The 22,694-nt window shown below is 32.5% G+C and overlaps 4 protein-coding genes across 5 annotated transcripts; all 4 read left to right on the top strand.

Moving 5' to 3' along the window:
• Positions 1-1,755: 1,755 nt before the first annotated feature.
• On the top strand, positions 1,756-4,021 carry LOC133681796 (uncharacterized). The gene is made up of 3 exons (XM_062104946.1): positions 1,756-1,967; positions 2,173-2,924; positions 3,603-4,021. The coding sequence occupies exons 2-3, from the start codon at positions 2,200-2,202 to the stop codon at positions 3,616-3,618; spliced, it is 741 nt and encodes a 246-aa protein (XP_061960930.1). The 5' UTR covers positions 1,756-1,967; positions 2,173-2,199; the 3' UTR covers positions 3,619-4,021.
• Positions 4,022-10,016: 5,995 nt separating this feature from the next.
• On the top strand, positions 10,017-11,470 carry LOC133683185 (pathogenesis-related genes transcriptional activator PTI6-like). The gene has a single exon (XM_062106727.1). The coding sequence runs from the start codon at positions 10,223-10,225 to the stop codon at positions 11,165-11,167; it is 945 nt and encodes a 314-aa protein (XP_061962711.1). The 5' UTR covers positions 10,017-10,222; the 3' UTR covers positions 11,168-11,470.
• Positions 11,471-18,124: 6,654 nt separating this feature from the next.
• On the top strand, positions 18,125-19,859 carry LOC133681568 (uncharacterized). Of its 2 annotated transcripts, XM_062104651.1 has the most exons (3): positions 18,125-18,593; positions 19,022-19,038; positions 19,203-19,762. In XM_062104651.1, the coding sequence occupies exons 1-3, from the start codon at positions 18,372-18,374 to the stop codon at positions 19,267-19,269; spliced, it is 306 nt and encodes a 101-aa protein (XP_061960635.1). In that variant the 5' UTR covers positions 18,125-18,371; the 3' UTR covers positions 19,270-19,762. The 2 variants fall into 2 exon arrangements, with proteins under 2 accessions (XP_061960635.1, XP_061960634.1); XM_062104650.1 differs by lacking the exon at positions 19,022-19,038 and having other exon boundaries at positions 18,130-18,593; positions 19,203-19,859.
• A 1,828-nt stretch (positions 19,860-21,687) lies between these two features.
• On the top strand, positions 21,688-22,284 carry LOC133681569 (uncharacterized). Its single transcript, XM_062104652.1, has 2 exons — positions 21,688-21,859; positions 21,968-22,284. The coding sequence occupies exons 1-2, from the start codon at positions 21,731-21,733 to the stop codon at positions 22,247-22,249; spliced, it is 411 nt and encodes a 136-aa protein (XP_061960636.1). The 5' UTR covers positions 21,688-21,730; the 3' UTR covers positions 22,250-22,284.
• The last annotated feature ends 410 nt before the right edge of the window (positions 22,285-22,694 follow it).

Below are 22,694 nucleotides of genomic sequence, written 5' to 3'. Positions count from 1 at the left end.
ACTATATCCTTTACATGGAAATTGATGCATGACTAATTAGTACCAGCACGCTCGCCTTATTAGACGCCTGACACTTTTTTTTTTATTATTTTATCATCACAGTCAGGGATTGTAGCAAAAAGAGATTAAAAAAATAAATTAATTATGATTATAACTTGATTTGATTTGTTACCTTGTCTTTCTTTGTATTCTCCACGTAAACCGTAGCAAATCCCACAACAATCAATTGATACAATTCTCTTGTTTTAATTTTCTACACGGTATTAGAGTGAATTGGTCATAAATATTAGATTTCTTTTTCCGCGGCAATCGATCCCTGACCTGGACCATACCTATTTTCTCTTATCTTTTTTATCAACTATATATTTTATTTATTTATTGTTTTACTAGTCAATAATTCCCTCCTTTTCAACATTTGAGAGATTATTGCTTGTGGTTTTTCATTACTATTGTGCCTTTTCAATATATATATATATAGAATACTGATATGTATTTAAAATAATTAAATATTAATTATATTAACACTAACAATTTAAATATTATATAGCATCGTTAAAATTTTAAATTAACTATTAAAAAATATCATCAATTATAATTATAAATCAAGATTCTAATACAATCACCCTCCAAAAAAAATTTTCATGATGGATATAAGTAATTTGGCTCGTTTAATGAGAAACTCACATGCTAAATAAAAAACTAAAAATTAAAAAATATTATTTAACTTTTTTATGCTTGTTTTATATGTCAAGGGGTGTTAAAAAAATGCCAAAATATCTTTTCTTCCCCACAAATATTATTTCTATATATCTCTTAAAAAATCTAAAATCAACGGACAACAAAAAAATAAGCTAATTTAATAAAGTCACATGGAAAAAAAAACATCAAACTCATTAAAAAAAAATTAAAACACTTATTTTTCTTACTCTACTACAATTAGCTTTAAAAATTGTTTTTTTATTAGAATATACATAATTAAAAAGTCATATTTATATTATTTAAAGTATTATTTTATTAATTTAGCTCTTAAAGTAACATATTTCGTAGGAGATGCTCCAAGCAAGCTAACATGAAAACCACCAACAACAGTTTTAGATGCGTGATCGATGGTAATATGCTAGCTTGATCTAGCCTTAGACTTTTTGACCAGTCCTGGTTAGCTTGGTGTGAAGATCTAATATTGATGGTAGATTTAACAAAATTAATTTCAATAGCTCATTTAAAACAATCTAAAATTCAGATGCAGTTTTTTTTTTAAAAATGAATATTTTTTATTGTTTTGTCCTTCAATAGTTTATTAATTAATGTATTTTTTTATATTTTAATATTAATTAAAGATATGCTTTATATGTTATTTATCAAAATTCATTTGATTTTAGCTTTCTTATCAAGCAAGATTATATAAATGTTTTTATAATATTAATAGGCATTGTATTGAGCATGTCATCATGATTATTATTTTTTAAATTTTAATTTATTTACCATGGTTGTTTTATCACATCATATAATTCAATAAAACAAATTGAGTGAACTACGTTATCACAAGCTTTTCTTGCTTCTAAAAAATACATTCACAGTAACTGAGCATTTTTTTATATTAATCTTTCTTTTCCCACGGCATAGTCCGGCCACCAGTTTAGTAAAAAACTACAAAATGTCAAAAACCTTCCCGCCATGTCAGCACGTGCAACGCCGCGCGTGTATCTTGCATGCTGAATTCCTGCCATCGATACCACAAAGCTTCTACAAGAGACAACACCCCCATCCTACTCTCTCCCTCTCTCTCGCTTTCCATATTTAAGAGTGACTCTGTCCTCGTGATCCAATGTTCAAAATTCGACTTTCCTTCTCTAATTAATGATCTCAGAAAAAATTCATTTTCTTAGATCCCACTGCAGATCTCTCCATGCCCCAGATTTTGAAGAAATTAACTTGATCAACATTACTCCTGCCATTTCTCTATCAAGGTAATTTTGCCTCTTTGCATGTCTACAATTCATCTTCAATTCTTAGCACATTTTCACTCTGATGAATCTTGTTTAGAAACTGGGACTGCTTCAGTTTCACGATGTATTGCTCAATCTATTTGGACTTTGAATTTAAGTCCTAGCTAGTCTTTCTTGCTGTCGGTAAATCGTTATTTTGATTAATGGTCAATTTCTTGACAAACAGAAGAATCAAAATTCAACATTATAATTAATGGCAGACAAACCAATGAAGCCAGTTCTCCCAAGACCACCAGGTTACAGAGACCCCAATCACCCGGTAAAATCTGCCCGGAGACCGCTACCTACAAAGACATTAGTGCCTCCTTCATTCCAGCCAAGGAAAAGACGGTCCAGGCATTGGTGTCGTCTATGCTTATTCTACTTAATCCTTGTCCTCATCATTTTCATTCTCCTTCTGATAATCTCAGGTGGTCTATTTTACATCTGGTTCGATCCTAAACTCCCCGTTTTCCACCTCCAGTCTTTTAAATTCCCCACTTTTAGCGTCACCAAGAAATCAGATGGCACGTACCTTAAGGCCAAGATGGTTGCAAGAATTGAAGTTAGGAATCCTAATGAAAAAATTATATATCATTTCGGAGAGTCTAAGGTGGAAACTACAACGGGAGACGAAGAAGTTAATTTGGGATCGACGAGCTTGCCTAGGTTCACACAGGAAAAAGGGAATGCGACGAGTTTGAAAACCGTGACTAATGTGAACAATGAGCTGATTGAGGATCGAATTGGATCCAAGATTCTTCATCAGTTCACGAGCAAGAAATTGAAGGTGAAGATGAATGTGAAAACAAGAGTTGGAATTGGTGTTGCGGGGATGAAGACAGGGTTGCTGGGGGCGGAAGTTTTGTGCGGAGGTGTAACGTTGAAGGAGACTGAAAGTGGTGAGATGCCAAGATGCGTCATGAAAATACTTCAATGGTAACACTTCTAGTTCATTCTGATTTATTTATTTTTTAAAAAAATTCGTTTGGTGAGTATTAATAGGATGGCCCTGTATTTGTTCCTTTTTTTTTTAGACTGCATAAACCCAATTTGTTTTAGATTGTTTATTACTAGATAATTGCTAACTTTGAACTTGAAGCATAAAATTCTCATAGAATCTGGGAAATGATGATGGCCACCTTTGTGTGATGACACTTTGGAGCACGTTGCATCAAGAAAGCTCCAAATGTCAGGTCTTAAAGTTAGATGTTCTTCATCTTCCTGTCTTCTTGTTAGGGCAGGATGTAGTGTTCTTTTTTTTTTCTGTTTCCTTTTTTTCCCTTGAAATGATAAGGCAATGGCTTTACGTTGTCACCACACTTGCTGGACATCCATCTGCTGCAAAACTGCAAGGTTATGTTTATATTTCATGGTAAAGGACTTAACCCCTTGCCCATATACACAGGTTAAGTTAGGATCAGGAATCTTTTCACTTACTGAATACCATTAATCATATCAATAAGTATCAATTGCCTAATTTCTCATTTGGAAGTAGACATTTCAAAAATGCGCCTACAGCGACAGTTGTCCTCACCACAGCATTTTTGCTCTCTGAAGTTACTATTCTGGTTAATGAATTGACAATGCTGATTAAGATTGTTGCTTTGGGTGCAGGATCATCATCCGCTGACAGTTTATTGTGTGTGAAGGATTGGTGGTATAGATTAAAAGGACTGGTAGCATCAAGTTGACGAGGCAATTCATGAATCTAGACAAACACATGTACCTAAATCGGATTCTGCAGCATGCTAGTTTTATGTTCTTTAATGCTTACAATACACATATTCTTTACTTGGAAGAGGAAGATCAAAGAGCATCATTCAACAGTCAAAGTGGGTCCTCGTCTAGACTTTGATTCCTTCTATGATGTAATAGGATACATAAAAATACATAAATGGGGTTGGATTTAAATTATTTGTTTTGTTTTTTGGTGGCTGGACCCGCTCAGTTTTCTATTTATATCTTGTTCACTGTATTTTTTTCCCTTTCTGCTGAAGAATCTGAATTCCTGGTGGGGCTGACAGGTTGCCATACTTAAAGTTGGATTTTTTTTTTGTTGAAGGAAAAAAGAAAGAAAGAAAAACAAAGAAACATAATTGAAACAAGGCGTAACGTGTGAGCTTTTTATTTTTATTTTTATTTTTTTCGAAGTTAGGTTAGGAGTTAAAAAATAATGTGGATGGACAGCTTATGCCTCGCTAAGTCAGAACATATAGCATGAGAGAGAGATGAAACCCGTTATTCTGCAAATATTAATGATTCGGTAATTAGATAATATTCGTATAACGTTTTAGAAAAATAAATAAAGGATACCTTGATAAATTATTATTTTTATTAATTAATATACAGAATTTATCAAATAATTAATATCTCAGTTAATTAATAATTTTTCATAGTTCTAAAAATATGAATTTATAGAGATTTAATTGCACAAATTTTGTTTGCATCTTAAATGACCTGGTAGGGAATTGACATTATGGTACCTCTTAAGTGGATTTGAATGTTAACATTCTAGTCCTCAAACTCTTCAGTGTTTTCATCACAGCTCTCCTCTCATCTTTAACTTGCTTATTTTAAAAACAGGATATGTTGTCCTAATTAACAATTGATTTTATTTTTATATGAAAAAACTATCCTTCAATCTTCAAATAATTACAAAGCAAATACTAACAATCATTTGATGGTAGCTTTGTTTTTTTAAAAACTTATTTGGCAAACTATATATATATATATATATTATTTTTTTATTAGCTTGGATGTTTTGATTAAATGGTTGAAAAATGTTATTTTTTACTTGTTTTATTGAATTTAACATATCATTTTTTTCACACATACCTTACGCCCTTATTTGCTATTGGTTTTCAACCCCCCTCTTACTATTACCTAACCAAACACTCAGTATTTATTTTTAAATTCAACAATTGTAACCAAATAATCATCAATTTTTATTAATACAACTTTATTTTTTAACATCTTTGCCTATAGCAACGACTGATTAACTTACAAGCACAAGGGCCAAACAACGTTTAAATCTTTTTTATGCTTTTTTCATAAGTTAAGATTACAAAGATAATAAAAAAATTCAATAAAAGCTAATTAAATATCACTTTTAAAAGGAATGGTATAGAACAGTATACTGCGACGTTTCAAGAGCCAATCAATGCCAAACACTGGCTTTGGTAATGTTATTTTATTTTCAGGATGGCAAACTCAGGGGCCTCATTTAAAAACACCCGCCTCCTTATAAAGAGTTTTACATACTCAATGGCCTCATGTTTCCTCCCCACTTGGGTATTTTTGGCGCAGCGGTTCAACTGTAATTTTGCCAACTCTTGAATTTTTATAAATTAATCTTTTTATAATTTTAGTTCATTTTAATACATAGATATCAAAAGTAAATTTTTTAAAAAATTATTTTAAAAAATAATATCCACCACCGTTTCAAACACCCCTCCATTAACACAGAGGCTGCTTTCCATTTCAAAAGAAAGGTTCTCGTCCACAATCCTTCTTGCAGTGGGATTATGAGTAGCATATATTAAAAAATCCAAGGGCAGATGATCGTGGGCTGACGAATTTATGGGCTGGGCATTTTTCTTGAGTAACTTGGTTGGGCTTAAGTCTGGCCTTGTTATGCTTGGCAGTGAAATCGTGGCCTTACAAATGGAGCAATATTAGAAGGCACAAGATCCTTTCCTTCGTTTTAGATTTAATGGATTTTTCTTCTTCTTTATATTCTCTTGTTCTTGAAATAAAATCATGACTTGGTAATGAAATACGAAATCGATGGTCGTTTTATTCATGATTTTTTTCACCCCAATGACACTTGCGGCAGACTTTTCTTCCCTTCTTATTTTGACATAGAAAAAAAAAGTAATTGAAATTACTATTTATAAGTAATTATAACACTGCTGAATAACAAATATAAGATCTACTATCAAGCTTGGAGAAATTTTTATCTGGCTTCAACCAAAAAATCATGAAAATATTTTTTATTTGCACCGCAACACTGAATATTTTATACACAATATCCTAACTTCAATAAAAATATTATATTCAAAATAATGCACCGTTAAAAATTATAATTATAAATCATGACTTAACTAAACCGAATATAAATCATCTCACATCAAATAATCTAACTTTAAAGTCCGAGATCATAAATCGATCTAGTAATTGAAATATTAAAATTTAAGTATCAACTATAAACTTTCGAAACAACACTTTGACATTATACAATTCTTTCAAATCATTTGAAACAAAGAAAAAAACATAGAGATAAATAAATAAATAAGAAATGAGTGTTACATACTTAGTAAATAATATTTCATCTTCTTAGTTGGACCAATCATGTCAAAACGTACTGATACACATAGCTTACAATTAATTCATTTACTTCTAGTACTTTCAAAGATTTAAAGTTCTAAAAGCACATTTGTAAATAATTCAAAAACTTAAATAATTAAATCAATAATTTTAAACACAACCATAGATTACACGCTCATATTCAAAGTTATAAAATTATGCTTACTCTAACCAAAATAACAATGAGTCATAATTTGCTATATAACTAGGCATCAAATTCTAAATAAACATGTTTATAGATACCAATATATAATCCTCAAAGACCTGGTCTAAAGTGTACAGTTACTCTAACCACAATAACAATGAGTTATATTTTATCCTTTGACTAAGCATCGAATTCTAAATAAACATGTTTCTAGGTGCTAATATATAACCTCAAAAGACCGAGTCTAGAGCATATAGTCACTCTAATGACAATAACGATGAGTTATATTTTGTTTTATGACTAGATATTAAATTTTAAACAAATATATCTATAGATGTCAATGTATAACCCTCAAAGGTCAGGTCCAAAATATAGATAATCAAATTCATATTAATAGTTAATCCACAAATGAGTTCGCAAATACATAACATATTTAAAATCATATTCAAAACACTTTTGCAATAATAAGTATACTTTCAAAAAACACTTAATATTATTTATAAATTATTTACATGCTTATCTAATTTACAAAAAAATACATATTTTAATAAGAAAAATCATTTAGTATAAAATATATATTTTCTAACTCAAAATAACTAACCAAAGATATGAAAAATTTAATATTAGCCTTAGAGACAACCAACATTCCTAACAACCTAACACTAACAATCACCATAAATTATATGCTCACTAATATCTAATGCAATTCATGAGATTGTTTATAATTTCTACTTTAATCAAAATTTAAATATATTACTAGCTTAAATAAAACTTAAAATCCCTCCAAAAATATTCTTACACTAGAACCATGTTATTATAGTCCCTTGTTTTACTTATAAAATATATATTATTTTTAATAATTAAATATAAAAAATAATTTTATCATAACTTTTTAATTAAAGTAAAGAAATATCCTCAGCATAATTAAAGTGGAGATGTAAGGAATTATTAACTGAAACTATTTTTAAAAAAATATTTATTAAGTAAATAAATTAATTCATATAGAAATAAACTTCTTTACTAAACACCTTCCATGTATTCAAATTCTATATAATAATAAATTATTTTTAGTATATTGAAATGTTTAAAATAGAATTATAAAAGGTATTCACTCTCCCAAAATAAATATCAGTTATTAACTACAAAAACTCAATAATTAAAATATTTTTTTAGAAATTTATAAAAATTCTTAAAAAGATATTTAAACATACTAAAAATCGTTGGTAATATATTAAATAGAAATAACAAACTCCAGGGTCATAAAATATTTCGGGTGAATCGCAAGCTATATATATATATATATATCATAGAGTTTTTTTTATACACTCGCATTAACCATGGGACCTGTGATTTACTATTCTATCCACTTGTACCTTGCACGAGACAACAACAATTATAGCCTAAGTTTACTATTTCATAGCATCATTCGTTAACCCAACATATTAAATCATAAATGTGATTTATTTATTTATTTATGTATGCCTAGCATGGTGATTGCTTTAGTCGAGGAGAATTCAGGGGAGTAGGTGCAATCTTTATATATATATATATATATATATATATATATATATATATATATATATATGTGATCTAAGAGATTTTTTTATTTAATTTATATGCTAATCAAAATTAAATTAAGTCTTTATATAATTTTAAGCACACATCTTTTAAACTAGTTTGGAATATTTTAAATAATAGATTTTTTCAAATAAAACTCAAAATCGAAACTCAAAATAAAAATAAAAAATGAACTGCTTTGAGTTGATCATGATTTTCCCCCCTCCAATAAAGAGATTATCAGTGTTTTCAAATTATTAATATCTGCAGGATGAGTATATTAATTATAAATATTCCAGCGATAAAAAAATGGTAATGCATCCCTTTGTTTTTATTTTTTTTTTATCCTTGAAATTTCAAATTGAACAGCTTTAAAAAGCATGCGACACAGATACAGACGAGAGAATTAAGTAAAGGTCACGTGAATGAAATGAAGTTCAAACGGTGACAGAAACAAGCAAGAAGGAGACCTAACTATTTCAACGAATGCCTTGATGTTTCTTGATCCCCAAGCCATAAACTGCAATTAATTTGTTTATTTTAATTTTATTAATTTTAATTAACCTCCTTCTTTATGTCGCTACCTTACCCCGATTTACGTACTCTTTCACGTACAAATATTTGTTTATTTTAAATTTATTAATAATATCTGTGATTAATTTGTTTAATTAAGCTCAAACTTAAAAAAGAAAAATTCCAACAGGTTTGGGCTCGCACAAGCGGCAAAAGTACTTTGGAATTGTAAAATAAAAAAGGCGGATGCTTGTTGACTTTTTATTTATCCCCAAACTGTAGTCAATGCAAGGGGAGCTTGACATGATATTCAATGGACAGACATCCACTGAAGATCCTCCCAAAAATAAATAAAATAAAATAAAATAAATTGATACAACAGCCATGATAGCAGGTGAATGAATTCAATAGTCAATTACGAAAATCGCTGCAATTAAATATTTGATGCTTCATTGGCAAGCAAAATTGTCTTGGAGAATTAAAACTGCTTGACCTTGATTAACTCGACAGTCATAAATATCCCATCTGACATGTCTGTGACCCAGCACTCGATCTCACCAACGTCTGCAACAGATCTGGTCTCTCTCAACTCTCAATCCACGTGACTTAAATTCAAAGCCAGAATTCTAACGGTTTCTTTTTTTTTAAAAAAATTACCTTACTAATTAAAAATTTCAGAAAAATAACATCATTTTTACCTTGTTATGCTTGAAAAACATGATATTTAGTAAATATTACTATTTTTAAATATAATAAAATAATTATTGCACTTTAAAAAATAATATTTAATAAAATAAAGATGTGAGCAATTGATTATTATATTTTAAAAATATAATATTTAATAAATATCATGGTTTTTAATTAAAAAAATGCTATTTTATAATTTTTTTATTATTGTGTTTATTATTTTTTAAATTTATGTGATAATTTAGCAATTTGCCCAGTTCTAACCTTACACTTACTGTTACATGTCAGTCTCACCCGCTCTTATCAAAATTCAAAAAGGCTGAGAATTGAACAACTGTCATTCTCTCAGGTAAGCATTAACCCCCTGTCTGTTTGGGGAGGTCTGGTTTAAACTTTGCTCGATACGAAATGCGTTGGCGCGTGACTTCCTTGGAGAACAAGTTCAATCGGTGACTCCGTTTCTCATCCATCTCCTTTACCAGGCCAACCGGATTTGCCACGTGTAAGCAACCCGACATCTAATTTTCTAAATGCGGCGAGTCGTTAGGGATTGCCCTCATTTTAATCTCCTCCTTTGTAAATATCTGCACCATTTTTTAATCCAAAAAATCAGCCAATTATATCATAAATCTAATTGAGATTTCATTTATATATATAAAACTGAGAAATTAAAGAAAAAGGAAAAAAAATGCTGGGCTTTCTTCGGTTTATTGTCCTATAAAACTGGGATTCACAAGCCTAATGACATTTTGACTCTTCCTTGGAACTGAAACTCTCTCTAATATCTCCTCAGTCCTCCTCTCTCTCTGTGTTGGTACTTCATTTGCCTACTCTCTCTCCACCCCCTCTGCTTTTTGCTTATACTCTTTAATTCTCAGATCAGTTATATCTTCAAGTGTTTATAAATCCCCCTTGATATTCCCTATTTCTAACGTTTCCTATAATAAATTTCTCTTAAAAACCTTTGATGTTTTCACCCAAAAACCAAACCCACAAGAGGCTTGATTGCATTAAAAAAATGGATCGCTTTTCTACCAAATACACAGAGCATAAAACCGTGACCAACAAGCTGGTGAGATGGGAGGACTCAAAAGCCACAAGAATTGTAAGGATTTCTGTGACTGACGGGAATGCAACGGACTCGTCTGGAGATGAAAATGAGGAACCCAAGATCCAACATCCAAGAATTAAAAAGCATATCAACGAGATAAGAATGACAAATTGCAGCGACAGGGAAGCAGAGGATGCGAAAAAATCACCAGGACAACAAGTTGTGAAAAAAAACTCAAGGGATCAGTATTATTATCCAGAAGGGAAAAAGTATCGTGGTGTGAGACAAAGGCCATGGGGGAGATGGGCAGCAGAGATCAGAGACCCTTATAGGAGAACCCGGGTATGGTTAGGGACTTATGACACAGCAGAGGAGGCAGCCATGGTTTATGATCAGGCTGCTATTCGTATTAAAGGACCTGATGCACAGACCAATTTCACAAACACTCTGGTGAGCAAACAACATACCCCAGATGTTGATATTAATGTTAACATTTCTGGGTATGATTCTGGTAAAGAGTCTCATAATAGTCTATGCTCTCCAACTTCTGTGCTTAGATTTCATTCCACTGGGGAACCGGGTCCAGAGTCACAGGCTGCTGTACAGAGTGACTGTTGCTGGAGACAAAATCAAGAGGTGGTTCAAGAAGAAATATTGAAAGGTGGTGATGATGAGTGTTTGGTGATGGATCCTCTATGTTTGAAGGAGTTTTGGGACTTTGAAAGTCCTGCACCGATTTTTTTTGAGGAGTGTAGTGTGCCGGGTACTGTTTTGAGAGAAGATTATGCTGATATGCCGGTACATTTAGATGGTGATTTTGGTTCCTGTTTATGGGATGTTGACAAGTATTTTGAGGCATAATTCCAGGATCATAAAAACCTTAATTACTCTCTATTTGGGGTTTAAGGTCAAGCTATCTACATAATGATACGATGATTTGGTAAATTCCGAGGGGAGTTTTGGATGAGTACTGTTTTCAATTTTAGTTACAGTGGTTGTGTCTAAAGATTGTAAGGTTTAGCTTACAATTTGGAAATATATGTAAATCCTTTCCTCTTTCTTTATGTTTTCAAGATTTTGAATCTCTTAAGTGTTTCTTTATGGTAAGTGTTCGTTTGCGAAGATTGCAGGCAAGATTATGAATAGGGATTGGGAGTTTAAATCTTGACTGTTTTATGTCACTTTTTGTATGTCTAAAGTGGTTTCCATGTTCGACGGCTGGCCACCTTGAACTCTCGAGAGCCACCCGCTCCTTCTGCGTTTTGTTAACCATTCATTGGTAGTGATAACAAGTCCAAATTCCTGCCTATAATCGTGCTTTGCCTTTCCTGGTGTCTAGTGGATAGTGTTACAAAAATATCATGCATCAATTTGATATAGTTGGGGTCTAAATCAGTATGTTGTTTGTAACGTCTCCAATAATATAATTTATTGACTGATTGTTGACAATCCTTCTGGGAAAAATGTGATTGTCCAGCTGAGGATGCCAGCTACAGTTTCGTACTAGCAGATTATCCCATGTTTTTAATTTTTTTAGGTTTTTAATTATTTTTTTAGGTATTTTTATATTATTTTATATGTTGATATTAAAAATAAAAAATAATATTTTAACAATTTTTTAAAAAAAAAACATAAAACATGTCAGTATACTTAAACCAAGCTTTGGACTTTGAATTAAAAATACAGAATCCTGGCTTTTACTTCTATGACTTGACCCCACTGAAATTACACAATGGTCAAGTGTGATCCTTGGACTGGAACCACCAACAGACTGTCTTCTCTCCTGACGGGAGGGAGCTTTGGTCTGTCCGAGGCACTAATGGAACCATAAATTCTTTCCCCACAAAACACGTCGGAAAGGAAGGTGTAGGTGCCTCGGGTAGCAGTGACCTTTTTAGAAATTCCAAGACATGCCACCTCTAACTTGCTTTATTTTTATGTTGATCACGACCCGGCGTGCCTCGACTACGTGGTGTAAATTGTTTTTTTTTAAAGTATATTTTATTTAAAAAATATTATTTTTTATTTTTAATATTAAGTATATCACAACAATAAAAAAACTAAAAAATTATTAATTTAATTTTTTTAAAAAAAATCTAAAAATTGCGTTGAAACCGCACTCCCAAAAGAGGGATCTCCTTGCTGAACAAGAGGGATCTTCTGACCGTACCACTGGTCAAAGATTGCAAAAAGTTTCGTGAGGTAATTTGGCATTGCAGGCTTGCTTTTATTACTCTAGTGTACAAAAGAGACCCAATTGCAAGCCTGTAACGAGAGATCTAAAAGAAGATGTGAAAAAATCAGACTCAGACCCACTGGCAATTTGCAAGGCTGTATTTGGTCACTTCTGGAAATAATTTTACCCAAGTTTTATTTCACGTTACAGTCCTCGCTCCCCGCAACTTTTACCAGCAGTTATGGTTCTTGCGGTTGACACATTGGCTAGTTGTCGAAAGTGGGGAACTCTCTCCTCGATCGTCTAGCTTCTTGAGATTTTGGCGTCCCATGTGAAATGCTTGGGGCGGTGAGATATTTGTGAAGGACCTAACCATGCAAGGCAAAACTATATACTGGTTATCATGACATCTGGACTGTAGTTACCTACAGTAGCCAAGTGTACATCACATGGTATCTTGACGATTTCAGTTACTGCTTTTCATTTCTCGTTGGGATTTTCTTAATGTCGACCACAAATCCATTACTTAGATTATCCGAATTTATTTTTTTTGTTGAGAAAAAATCACTGCGCAAGGAGAAGAACTTAATTATTGCTGGAAATCAATCCTTAAGTGCAACTGCAAAATTGGTCCAAATGTTTCAGTGCAAATTAAAGGCACAGTCACGGGTGAAGCCGTGTTGCTAGAACCCATGGATTCTTCGCGTTTCTTATCATTAATCAACCCATTATAATCTGTCAAATTCTGTCCTAGACTCGGAAGTCCGTACAGATTAAAAAAACCCTTCCCCGCATATGGTAACGATCAAACATTTTCGGACGATGTGCTTGTTCTGGGTTTATTTTTTGTGCCTACAGGAGCCATTATACACGTGTTAAATGTTCTTCTATAAGCAAAAAAAAAAAAAAAGAAATCAGAATCGTCCAGCGAGAGTAATTTTTAATTTGAAAGTTAGATATGAAATTAACTCGATAGCAAGAACAATTGATGGACCATGGAGCAAAATAATCAGATGGCAGGGGGGGAGGTCGGAGCTAACTTCAAGGGAATCTTGAATACTCCATCAGTCGGAAAGGATGTGGGCACGCATAGCAATCAAGAAGCTAGCAAAGAAGAAAGAAACGGTCCCACTAACAGAGTTAGCAGTTTACACGTGATTTGTAGATAGCCGGCAATCAGAGGTGGTCGGAATGAAAAGTTAGTTAATATAGTTAATTAGAATGTATAGCATGGATACTGTAATGTGTAATTCCGGGAGTAGTATGAGTTGACATTTCCACGAAGTTTTACATAACTTCTTCTCTTTATTATTCTCTCAATTTTTTTTTCTTTTTTATTTTCTAAACTTTATTTTCTTCTCAAATTAATCCTTGGTGTTAAGGAAGGTTAATAACAGACAGACACGGCCATGTACAGTACTATTATTGTTTCAAGAATTCAAATGGCTAGACAGAAAGGATCCACTACGAGAAACAAAAAGACGGGCAAGGAAAATAAAGAAGAGGAGAAAACTTAAAAGTGGGAGAAACATAATATCGACAGGCATCGCAAAGAAGCTCGATATCTTTTTGACCCTGCAGGGATGGCCGCCGCATGTATTAGCATGAGGATTTTTTAACGGTGAAACTAACTTGGATCCATTAATTATAAAAGAAAGTTTTAAATAAGCACTCGGATTAATTCTCTGGACATTCTCGCGTGGGTATGGGGACACGAGAATTTCTTGCTGTGAATAATCATCATTTGTATGGAAATCATGGGGGGGAAAAGGTACCGAAGGAAAAGTTATATTAACAACAACAAAAAAAAAACACCCTAAAAAACGTGGGATTTTTACTGTATTCCTCACCACTATTCAAGAGTAGTGCTTCTTTTTTTTCATCTCATCTTTGATTTTCTTTTCTATCAATTAACGTTATTTAAAAAAACTATTATTTAATATTAAATTTATTTTGTTATTAGGTTATTTTATTTTCATGACACGGATCTCGAGTTTATCCAGTTAACCCGGTTGATTTACAGATTTCATCATTTAACATTGAATCTAACATAATCGATCGAAGATTGAGTTTCATAATTTATTTTGATTTGCTCTCTATAGGGTTATCTGAGTTCATGATAAAAAAAACACATATTTGGTAAGTTAATCCGGGTTTAATCATGTCGGTTTTTTTTTTCTTTCTACGAGATTATCTTGGTTTCATGACTCGGGTTATGAGTTTGATAGATTAACTCAAGTTATTTTTTATGTTTTTTTTAATCTTATTCTTCAACATTGATCTGATTAAAAATTGAATTTTGTTATTTATTTCAATTTGCTTTCTATAGAGTTATCTCGGTCTTTATGACCCGGGTCACGAGTTTACCATGTTAACTTGAGTCTCTTTTCAAAGTCCTTTCTTTATTTGAGTTTTGTTTTTCAATTTTATCCTTCAACATTGGATTGATTGAAAATTAGATTTTATAATTTGATTTGATTTGTTTTTTATAAGATTATCATAATCTCTCAACTTGGGTCGTAGATTTGACATGTTAACCGGGTTGACCCAAGCCAATTCAATGTATTGTTATTTTAATGTTAAAAAATAATATCATCTTGAATTTATTTTAGTTAAACTATATTTTTAGAGGTCATTTGTGTTGCTTTTGTATCCAGAAAATCAACCGAGTTATATCGAGATAACTCTTACACAATTCAATTTTTTTAACTAGAATTTTTTTTTAGTAATATCTAAATATTTATTTTTATATTTTAAAAAAAACTTGATCCGACATATAACGTAACGCGGGGTTAATTATCTAGAATAATAGAAAAGAAAATCAGTCACCCATTGCTTACCAAAAATACTCAAACCATCACGCTGATCGTAACGAATGGAGGGGTAAGAAAGTTAATACACTCTCTCTCGTTTTGAGAATTCTCTTAGATTTTTTCTTCACGTAGTAATTAAGAAGACATGTTAAATATTGTGTGAACTTATATATATTTTTAATTATATTTATTAAAAATTAAATTAATGTAGTTGAACATAGAAAGTTATGAGAGTTCATTAATTTTTAGAGTGGGTTAAAATAGTAAAATTTGGTATTCGGTTTTTTAACTTAATTTCAGACAAAAGATATAGATATCTAAATAAGAAGAAAAAACTCTCATGGACTTAAAGAATAACACTCAACAAACATGAGTCGCCGTGTATGTTAAAATCTAAGTGAGACTTTACCACATTAACTCCCAAAATCTTTTTTTTTTTTTTTGTGTCCAAATTAAACAAAGCATTTTCATTTAAAAAAGCTAAAATGATATAGTTTTGAGATTAATTTCACAAATCTACGACTTGAGCCTTATGCCGGATACGGACGTAGCAGACATCATGAGGGACATTTCACCAAGTGATGCGTAAAGAAGTGGACAGCTGCCCTAATGAACTCTTTAATTTCATGAGATAACAAGTCAAAAAAGTTTATGGATGATAATCAAATCTTACCTAGGTATATATATACTCATGTGTAAAATTGGCTTGATGATCATGCAATTTTTTTTTTTTTTTTTAATTTCAAGTCAAGAGATGCTGCCCTAGCTAGCACTCATCATGCCTCAAAACACTTGAGAAAGGAAAAAAAGAACCACAACATGGCAGCAAGCAACAATTTCTGCTCATTTCCATGTTTCCAAACAGCAACGAGAGGCAATTAATAAACAAATTGCAGATTAACCAACTAATCATAGATAATACAAAAAAATCAAAAGCACGCATGTATCAACTGTCGAACTGCAAAAGGACTTGGTGTAGTTAAGAATGTGAGATTGATGATAACTATATAAAAAAAAGTGCAGAAAATTGTTTCTCGATCGTAGTGAATTTGCTACAACAGGTAGCATATTGGCTAATATTCTATTTTCCTCATTTTGTTTAAGCATTCTATGCCCTTGCTGATTTGCAATGAAAATTTAATTTCACATGTGGTGGATTTGGGGCTTTTTGAAACCAACAAGGTAATGGTGGTTCTTCAGCCTTTTCTAGCAATGGCGCCGGAGGTAGCCAACAAGGAGTTGGTGGTTTCTCTGCTTTCAGGGGTGGATGTTTCGTTGGAGATAAGGAAGACGATGGACGTGGGGTGTTTATGGCTGCTAGACAGTAGTGGCCTTCAGGAAAGAAAGAAAATGAGAGAATAGGTGGTGAGGACGGCTAGGGTGGAAGAGAAGCAGACATGTATTTTCTTGAAAAAAAAAAAAACATTTTATGACAATTTTATAATTATGTAGTTTTAACAATTACAGGGCTATTGAGTTATTAAATTAAATATAATCATAATTTTATAAATAATTAAATTTTTTATTGGTTTTTTTGCACAGATGCATGTAGATATAAAGTAAAAAAATAATTAAACTATAAAATGGTCAATGTAATTTTTTCTATTTTATTTTGAGTTAGGAATGGAGGTTTTTTTTTAAATAATAAACTAGAAGACACGAAATTATGTTTTATAAGTGTGTTTGATGTTGTGGTGCAAGTCTATAAGGTATTTTTTATAAATGTTTATCGCTTGAAAATATATTAAAATAATTTTTTTTAGTTTATTAATACGTTAACACATCAAAATTATTTGAAAAAATAAAAAATGTTTTTTAAATTTTTTTTAAGCTAAACACACTTTGATTATATTTAATTTTTATGTTTAAAAAATATTTTTAAAATATTTTTTAATAATTTTAATGAATTAATATAAAAAATAAATTTTAAAAAAAACAATCACTGTAATATCTTTTAAAATTCAAATGAGTAAACTTAGCTAGAAGCGAATTAATGGCGTCGTATAAATTTGGGCCTAGTCAATTTTCAGACGCAGCCCATGGGCGTGGTGTTTTCAATGACTCAAAAGTCCGCTTTCCTTATAGTTGTGGTCCCGCTATTGGTCATCGGCTTGTCCGGCTGCCAAGATCCAAGGGATTAACGTTCCGTCCATCTTCCTCGTTTGGGATTGATAACAATTATCCCGTGAAGTTACTGGAGGTGGTTAAGTATATGATTAATCTCAAGGATTTGTCTAGAAATGTTAGTAGTGATAAATTAAGAATCCAAGCCTTATGGCTTTGCGAAGAGCCAGTTACTGCTAAGATAATCTTGCGGAGATTAAAACGTGAAGGGAGAGAGTAGGTAATAAGATTTCATAATTTTCTGTCAATGAAGTGCAGCCCATCCCATTTTGTCATGAGTTTGCTTCCAGCTTTATAGGATTTGACCCGTTTTTTATCCTTTGATTTTCGAGTGATCTCAGTAACCTTCTCAGTAAGAGATGCCAGTGTTTCAAATCTTTGAAAAGAACAATGTTATGGACGATCTTCGGGTTAAATGATGAGGGATCGATGATGGGACGCCATAATTTTAGTATGCTCCTGCTGCTGACACTCCATGATCTCCAATGAACAATTCGCACTGCCACAGCAAATTTCTTGGCTAATGGTCTTTCGGCCCTAACCATCCATATATATATATATATATATATATATATATAATGGTGCCTGTGCAAATGATGACCCAGATGCATTGCTTTGGCGCCATGTGCTGGAAAGCAAGGTTGTGGGGTATAAACAACTAAGCCTCTCGCTTACAAACAAAACTTCTCTTTAAAGCAAACCCACGCAAAAAAAGAAGAAAAGGAAAAGGAACAGTATGATCTGTTTTGTTTCGATAAGAAACCGAATCGCCAACCATACAAAAAATAAGAGGAGTCCTGCCTTCCAGTTTCCATTATATCATATAGTCTCAAGCTTTCCATTCCCACCACAGACCTAATAAAACCAAAGCCGGCAAAGTCTGAAAAGTGTTAGTGAGCATTGCTGGAAAAACTAAAAGAGAAGGTTTTAATTGCTCTGCTGTTCCTCTTCGATGGAATCAAGGAGGGACCTGCAGACTCTCATTGAGAGAGCATGGGGTTTGCATGATGGGCTCGCTGAAGAAATCAAAAACATTAACATCTACTTCTGCAGGTTCTGTTCAGAACATGGTCGTTATTATAGCATAGTGGAGACCCCATTTCAGGAGAAGGAAGGATTGATTGCCATTAAGGATTCATTAAAGGAAGTAGGGAACGTGCTTATGATTTTACAGGTACGTTGATCATTCTTTTCCTCTACTTATTTCGAGATAGCTAGCTCAGAATTAGCGTGCTGAAATTAGTCTTTCAGATAGTTTCATTTGGATTTATCAGAATTTGACATTTCAATCCCATGTTAGAGACATTACGCCTCGAATCAACAAGTACTTAAATGAAAATTCTGTGGTAATTAATATTGATAGTTGTATATACAGCACACAAGTCCTCTGGCATTCTTCATATATAGTAGTTGTACATTGCACCGTACTTAACAGTTACAGCTTGAACTACTATTGAAAAATTGTTAGCCAGGCAGACCAGGGTCCCATAAATAAAGGCGCAGTCTTTCAAAAACCAGATTCTACTCGATAATTTCTTGTTTATTTCGAACTTGAAGTACTGCACAAGAAATAAACATACAGAGTACATAATTGATTTTCAGGCTCCGACTACGTCAAGGTACTGAGATCGAATACTGATGGAAATTTCTTGATGTAATGAACTGCAAAGTAGCGTTCCTTGTTTTCCCTTACTGGAAATCACAAAATGTCAGCGGACAACTCTATATCCTTTTCTCATGAAGTTGCTAGGCTTACCTTCCTTCCCCTAATACCATTATGCAGAGATTACGATCATGGCAACCGATTGATAGGCAAGAGGCAATTACACGATCAGAAGGAAGCTGGTTAATTCTCATGGAAAAGGTGGCACAATATCAAGGAAGACCACTTGCTGTGGTGGAAGAATTGAACGCCTGTTTTAGCAATGGAAAGACTGTTTTTGACTGGAAGTTGAGTGAGAAAAGGAAGATCAAATGTGATGGTTCCAATGTTGAAGAGGAAAAGAGGATGACAACTGCAGGTTTTGTTGTTTGTTGGATTAGAATGGTATTCAACCAGTGGAGGTGGCAAAAAGCTATTGGAGTTGCAGCAAAACTGATTTTTGTTTCAGCTAGCGTTTCATCTACAGTAAAATTCTGCCATGGCAGGCTTCATTGTTGCTGTTCACAAAGGAAAGTTGTTTCATTGGTTGAACCAGTATATTCAAGAACAAAAGAAAACAGTACAGCATTATCCCCCTCAAACAGTCCTCTAGATGTTTTTTATGGCAGGGGATGATTTTATTATGCTTAATTCGGTTAACCACTACTCGATTCAACCTCAATAGTATATGATTTTATCTACTTAGAATCGAACAGAAAGTAAAACTTGGTATAGGATCATGGATCACGTTGCTGTGCTTATTGCACGTTCCACTTTATGCATTCTGAAATTGCTTTACTCCTTTAGCACCTTGTTCTTTACACGTAATTAACTGTGGGTTTCTTTTCATTGCTAAATAAAGCAAAAAGAAAAAGAAAACAGCGGAAACTTTAGTTGATAGACAATTAGAAACACTGACCAGTGACCTCCATAAAAATAATAAAATAGTGAAGATTGAACGGCAATTAGTCGGCCAAACAAATCACACAACAGCAATCAGAATGCAACATCCTTTCTTTCTTTACGAGATTAGGGTATCAAACATGTTTTCAGGGAATTTACGGGAGTTCAGTTGGGGAGAAGAAAGTTGGCTATTTCTTAGATAAATTGTAAAATCAGCACACAAAATCAAAACAAAATTAACATAGGAGAAATTTTTTTAGTAAAATAGTATATTTTAATCTTGTCACATTTTAAAATATAAACATTTAATAAATATCGTGTTTATGAAGTACAATAAGGTGAAACTCAAATTATTTAGCTCAACCAATTGATTGTTTAGTAACGGTCAATGAAATCGGTTGATCAGTTCCGAAAATAACAAGGAAAATCTTAAAAGTGCTAAAATCGAGGAGGATCAGCGAAATTTTTTATATTTAAGCGTTATCCAACAATTAGACAAAAAAATTATGGTTTTTTTGAGTTATTATTCTGGTCAGGCACGCCTATATCTTCTTTTGGACATAAACCTATTATGTCAGTCGATAGATGCATCTGTTAGGCCATCAAAGTAATCTATTTAGAGTAAATTCTTATTTAGTTATGATAAACTCGCACCTAACTACTCAGAATCACCCATTATCGCAAGCTTGACAGTATCATTGACATTAAAAAATAAAAGATAACTATTATGTGAATAATAACTTTTTGAGATTTTAATTGAAATTTATTTTTTAGTTTATAAGTTGGACAAATATTTAAATTTTGACTTATAAAACATGTTTGGAAGAAAAGTTCATGAAATTATGGTTTTTGTGTAAAACGGTTGACCGGTTCATACAAATGGATCCGACCGGTTCGTACAACTGGATCCAACCGATTGAGTCAGATGACTGGAGTTTTACCTTGTCGCGTTTCAGAAATACAATATTTACTAAATATTGTTATTTTGAAGCGTGACAAGGTAAAAATATGTCATTTCACCCAAAAAAAATTTTCAAATAGTATTATTTTGTTAAAATTAAAAAAAATAAATTAAAAAAAAATAAAAGCTATGCTAATTTTAAAAAATATTCGTTTTTCCTGAGACCAGCTTGCTTCCAAGAGTGGAATGTAATGATTTGCATTTTATTTTCTGGGCTAAGCGGTGTTCTCCTTGTACAGACCAAACCAATGCCAAGTCCAGATTGTCAAAGAGTTTCTGGTCACTTTCTTTAGTCCAGTCCACTAATGCGGCTTTGTGAGCCAGTCATTTTCTATTTTCTATTATTATGGTCTCCCCACCTCACAACCATATAGTTGTCATCGACTCAGGACTCATCTGCAAAAAAGAAGAAATTATTAGATTAATCTAGGAATATTATTTTTATTAAAACAATATTATTTTAAACATGAAATATTTCATAAGGAAAAAAATTATAAATAATTGGTAAGATTGTGCTCAAAGAAAAAACATTGAAAACATCTTTCTTCACACCTACACTTCCTTGTTGGTCAATACTAGTTATAATGCTCTTTCAAATACATGGCCATTTATAGCGATAATTTTAGCTTATTTGATTTTTTTTTTATGAATAATACATCACTTTTAGATACTAGTATGGTTTTTTTATATAGATATTGTTATACTTTCATAAATTTAGATAATTCTATTTCAATCCCTTCAATTTTTCCTTTTATTTTTTTTTATTACCACTCATTTCTTCATTTTTCTAATTAAATCTTCTTCTATGACTGATAATGTTTTAATTGATGATTTATTCATTATGTATCTTCGTAGACAAGGTTGCAAGCTCAGGCAGCAGGAGTTCCTTACCAAGGTCTATCTATGTGGAACGGCGTGTTTTGAATCGAATACGGTATGCTCATTGCTGTTATTTTATTGTAATTGGATTTAATGAGAAAATCAGGAGCCTGATAAATAGCATAGAACAGTGTTAATTTCTGATCTAAAATTGTTATTCCAGATGTTTCCTGACGTGAAAAACACCATAGGCACCTGCAGAGAGCATCATCTGTGGGATAGTTTCGCAGGAACGATCGATGTAAACCGTGCCTCCCAGTTTACTTCAAATTTGAACCAAGTGGTCCGATCATTTTTGTTGTTTCCCTTGTCCATTCCCGCTGACTGGAATGCTCCACGTCTACCATCAATTCTTGCCTTGAATTTTCATGGCAGCAATTATATCGTACAATCTGCGTGGACTGTCATATGGCCAACTTTCCATTTCTTTATTTCATTTATGTGAAATATTCAATTAATTCCATGATTTATCTGGGGTAATTTGGAGAAGGTGGTGATATATGTCTGCCCGGAACACACTTGCCTGATATCCTAGGCTCCACTTATGCATGAGCCAGATAGTCAAAGCCGAAGAAGAAAAATTGCTGATTGAAATCTTTTTAACTGATAAGTGTTCTAGATATTAGCTTGCTAGCTTCCTTGTAGAACAGGGGGAGTGAAGGGACTGTTTGCAAGAGCTGGTTCCCGCGTTTCTCGGCATTGATTCTGTTCGTCAATTGAGAATGTTGTGATTCCCATTTGCAAGAAACGTTGGCAAGCGTGATTGCAGCGTACGACATTGATTGTCTTGTCTTAAAAAAATATATAAAAAAAAATAGGAAAAGAGTCATCCTCTCGCTCCATTGAAAGGATTTCGTGAGCTTTGGCAACTTGGCACGTATCTGAGTGCT

This window comes from Populus nigra, chromosome 2 (genome assembly GCF_951802175.1).
Source record: "Populus nigra chromosome 2, ddPopNigr1.1, whole genome shotgun sequence".
NCBI classification, from domain to species: Eukaryota; Viridiplantae; Streptophyta; class Magnoliopsida; order Malpighiales; family Salicaceae; genus Populus; species Populus nigra.
This window is presented reverse-complemented; position numbering and strand designations above follow the sequence as displayed.

Bases quoted from the DNA above. Each gene is read 5' to 3' on its own strand.
- LOC133681796 (XM_062104946.1), top strand. From the start codon at position 2,200: ATGGCAGACAAACCAATGAAGCCAGTTCTCCCAAGACCACCAGGTTAC.
- LOC133683185 (XM_062106727.1), top strand. From the start codon at position 10,223: ATGTTTTCACCCAAAAACCAAACCCACAAGAGGCTTGATTGCATTAAA.
- LOC133681568 (XM_062104650.1), top strand. From the start codon at position 18,372: ATGGAATCAAGGAGGGACCTGCAGACTCTCATTGAGAGAGCATGGGGT. The intron at 18,594-19,202 runs GTACGTTGATCA...ACCATTATGCAG, and splicing joins ACGTGCTTATGATTTTACAG to AGATTACGATCATGGCAACC.
- LOC133681569 (XM_062104652.1), top strand. From the start codon at position 21,731: ATGACTGATAATGTTTTAATTGATGATTTATTCATTATGTATCTTCGT. The intron at 21,860-21,967 runs GTATGCTCATTG...TTGTTATTCCAG, and splicing joins CGTGTTTTGAATCGAATACG to ATGTTTCCTGACGTGAAAAA.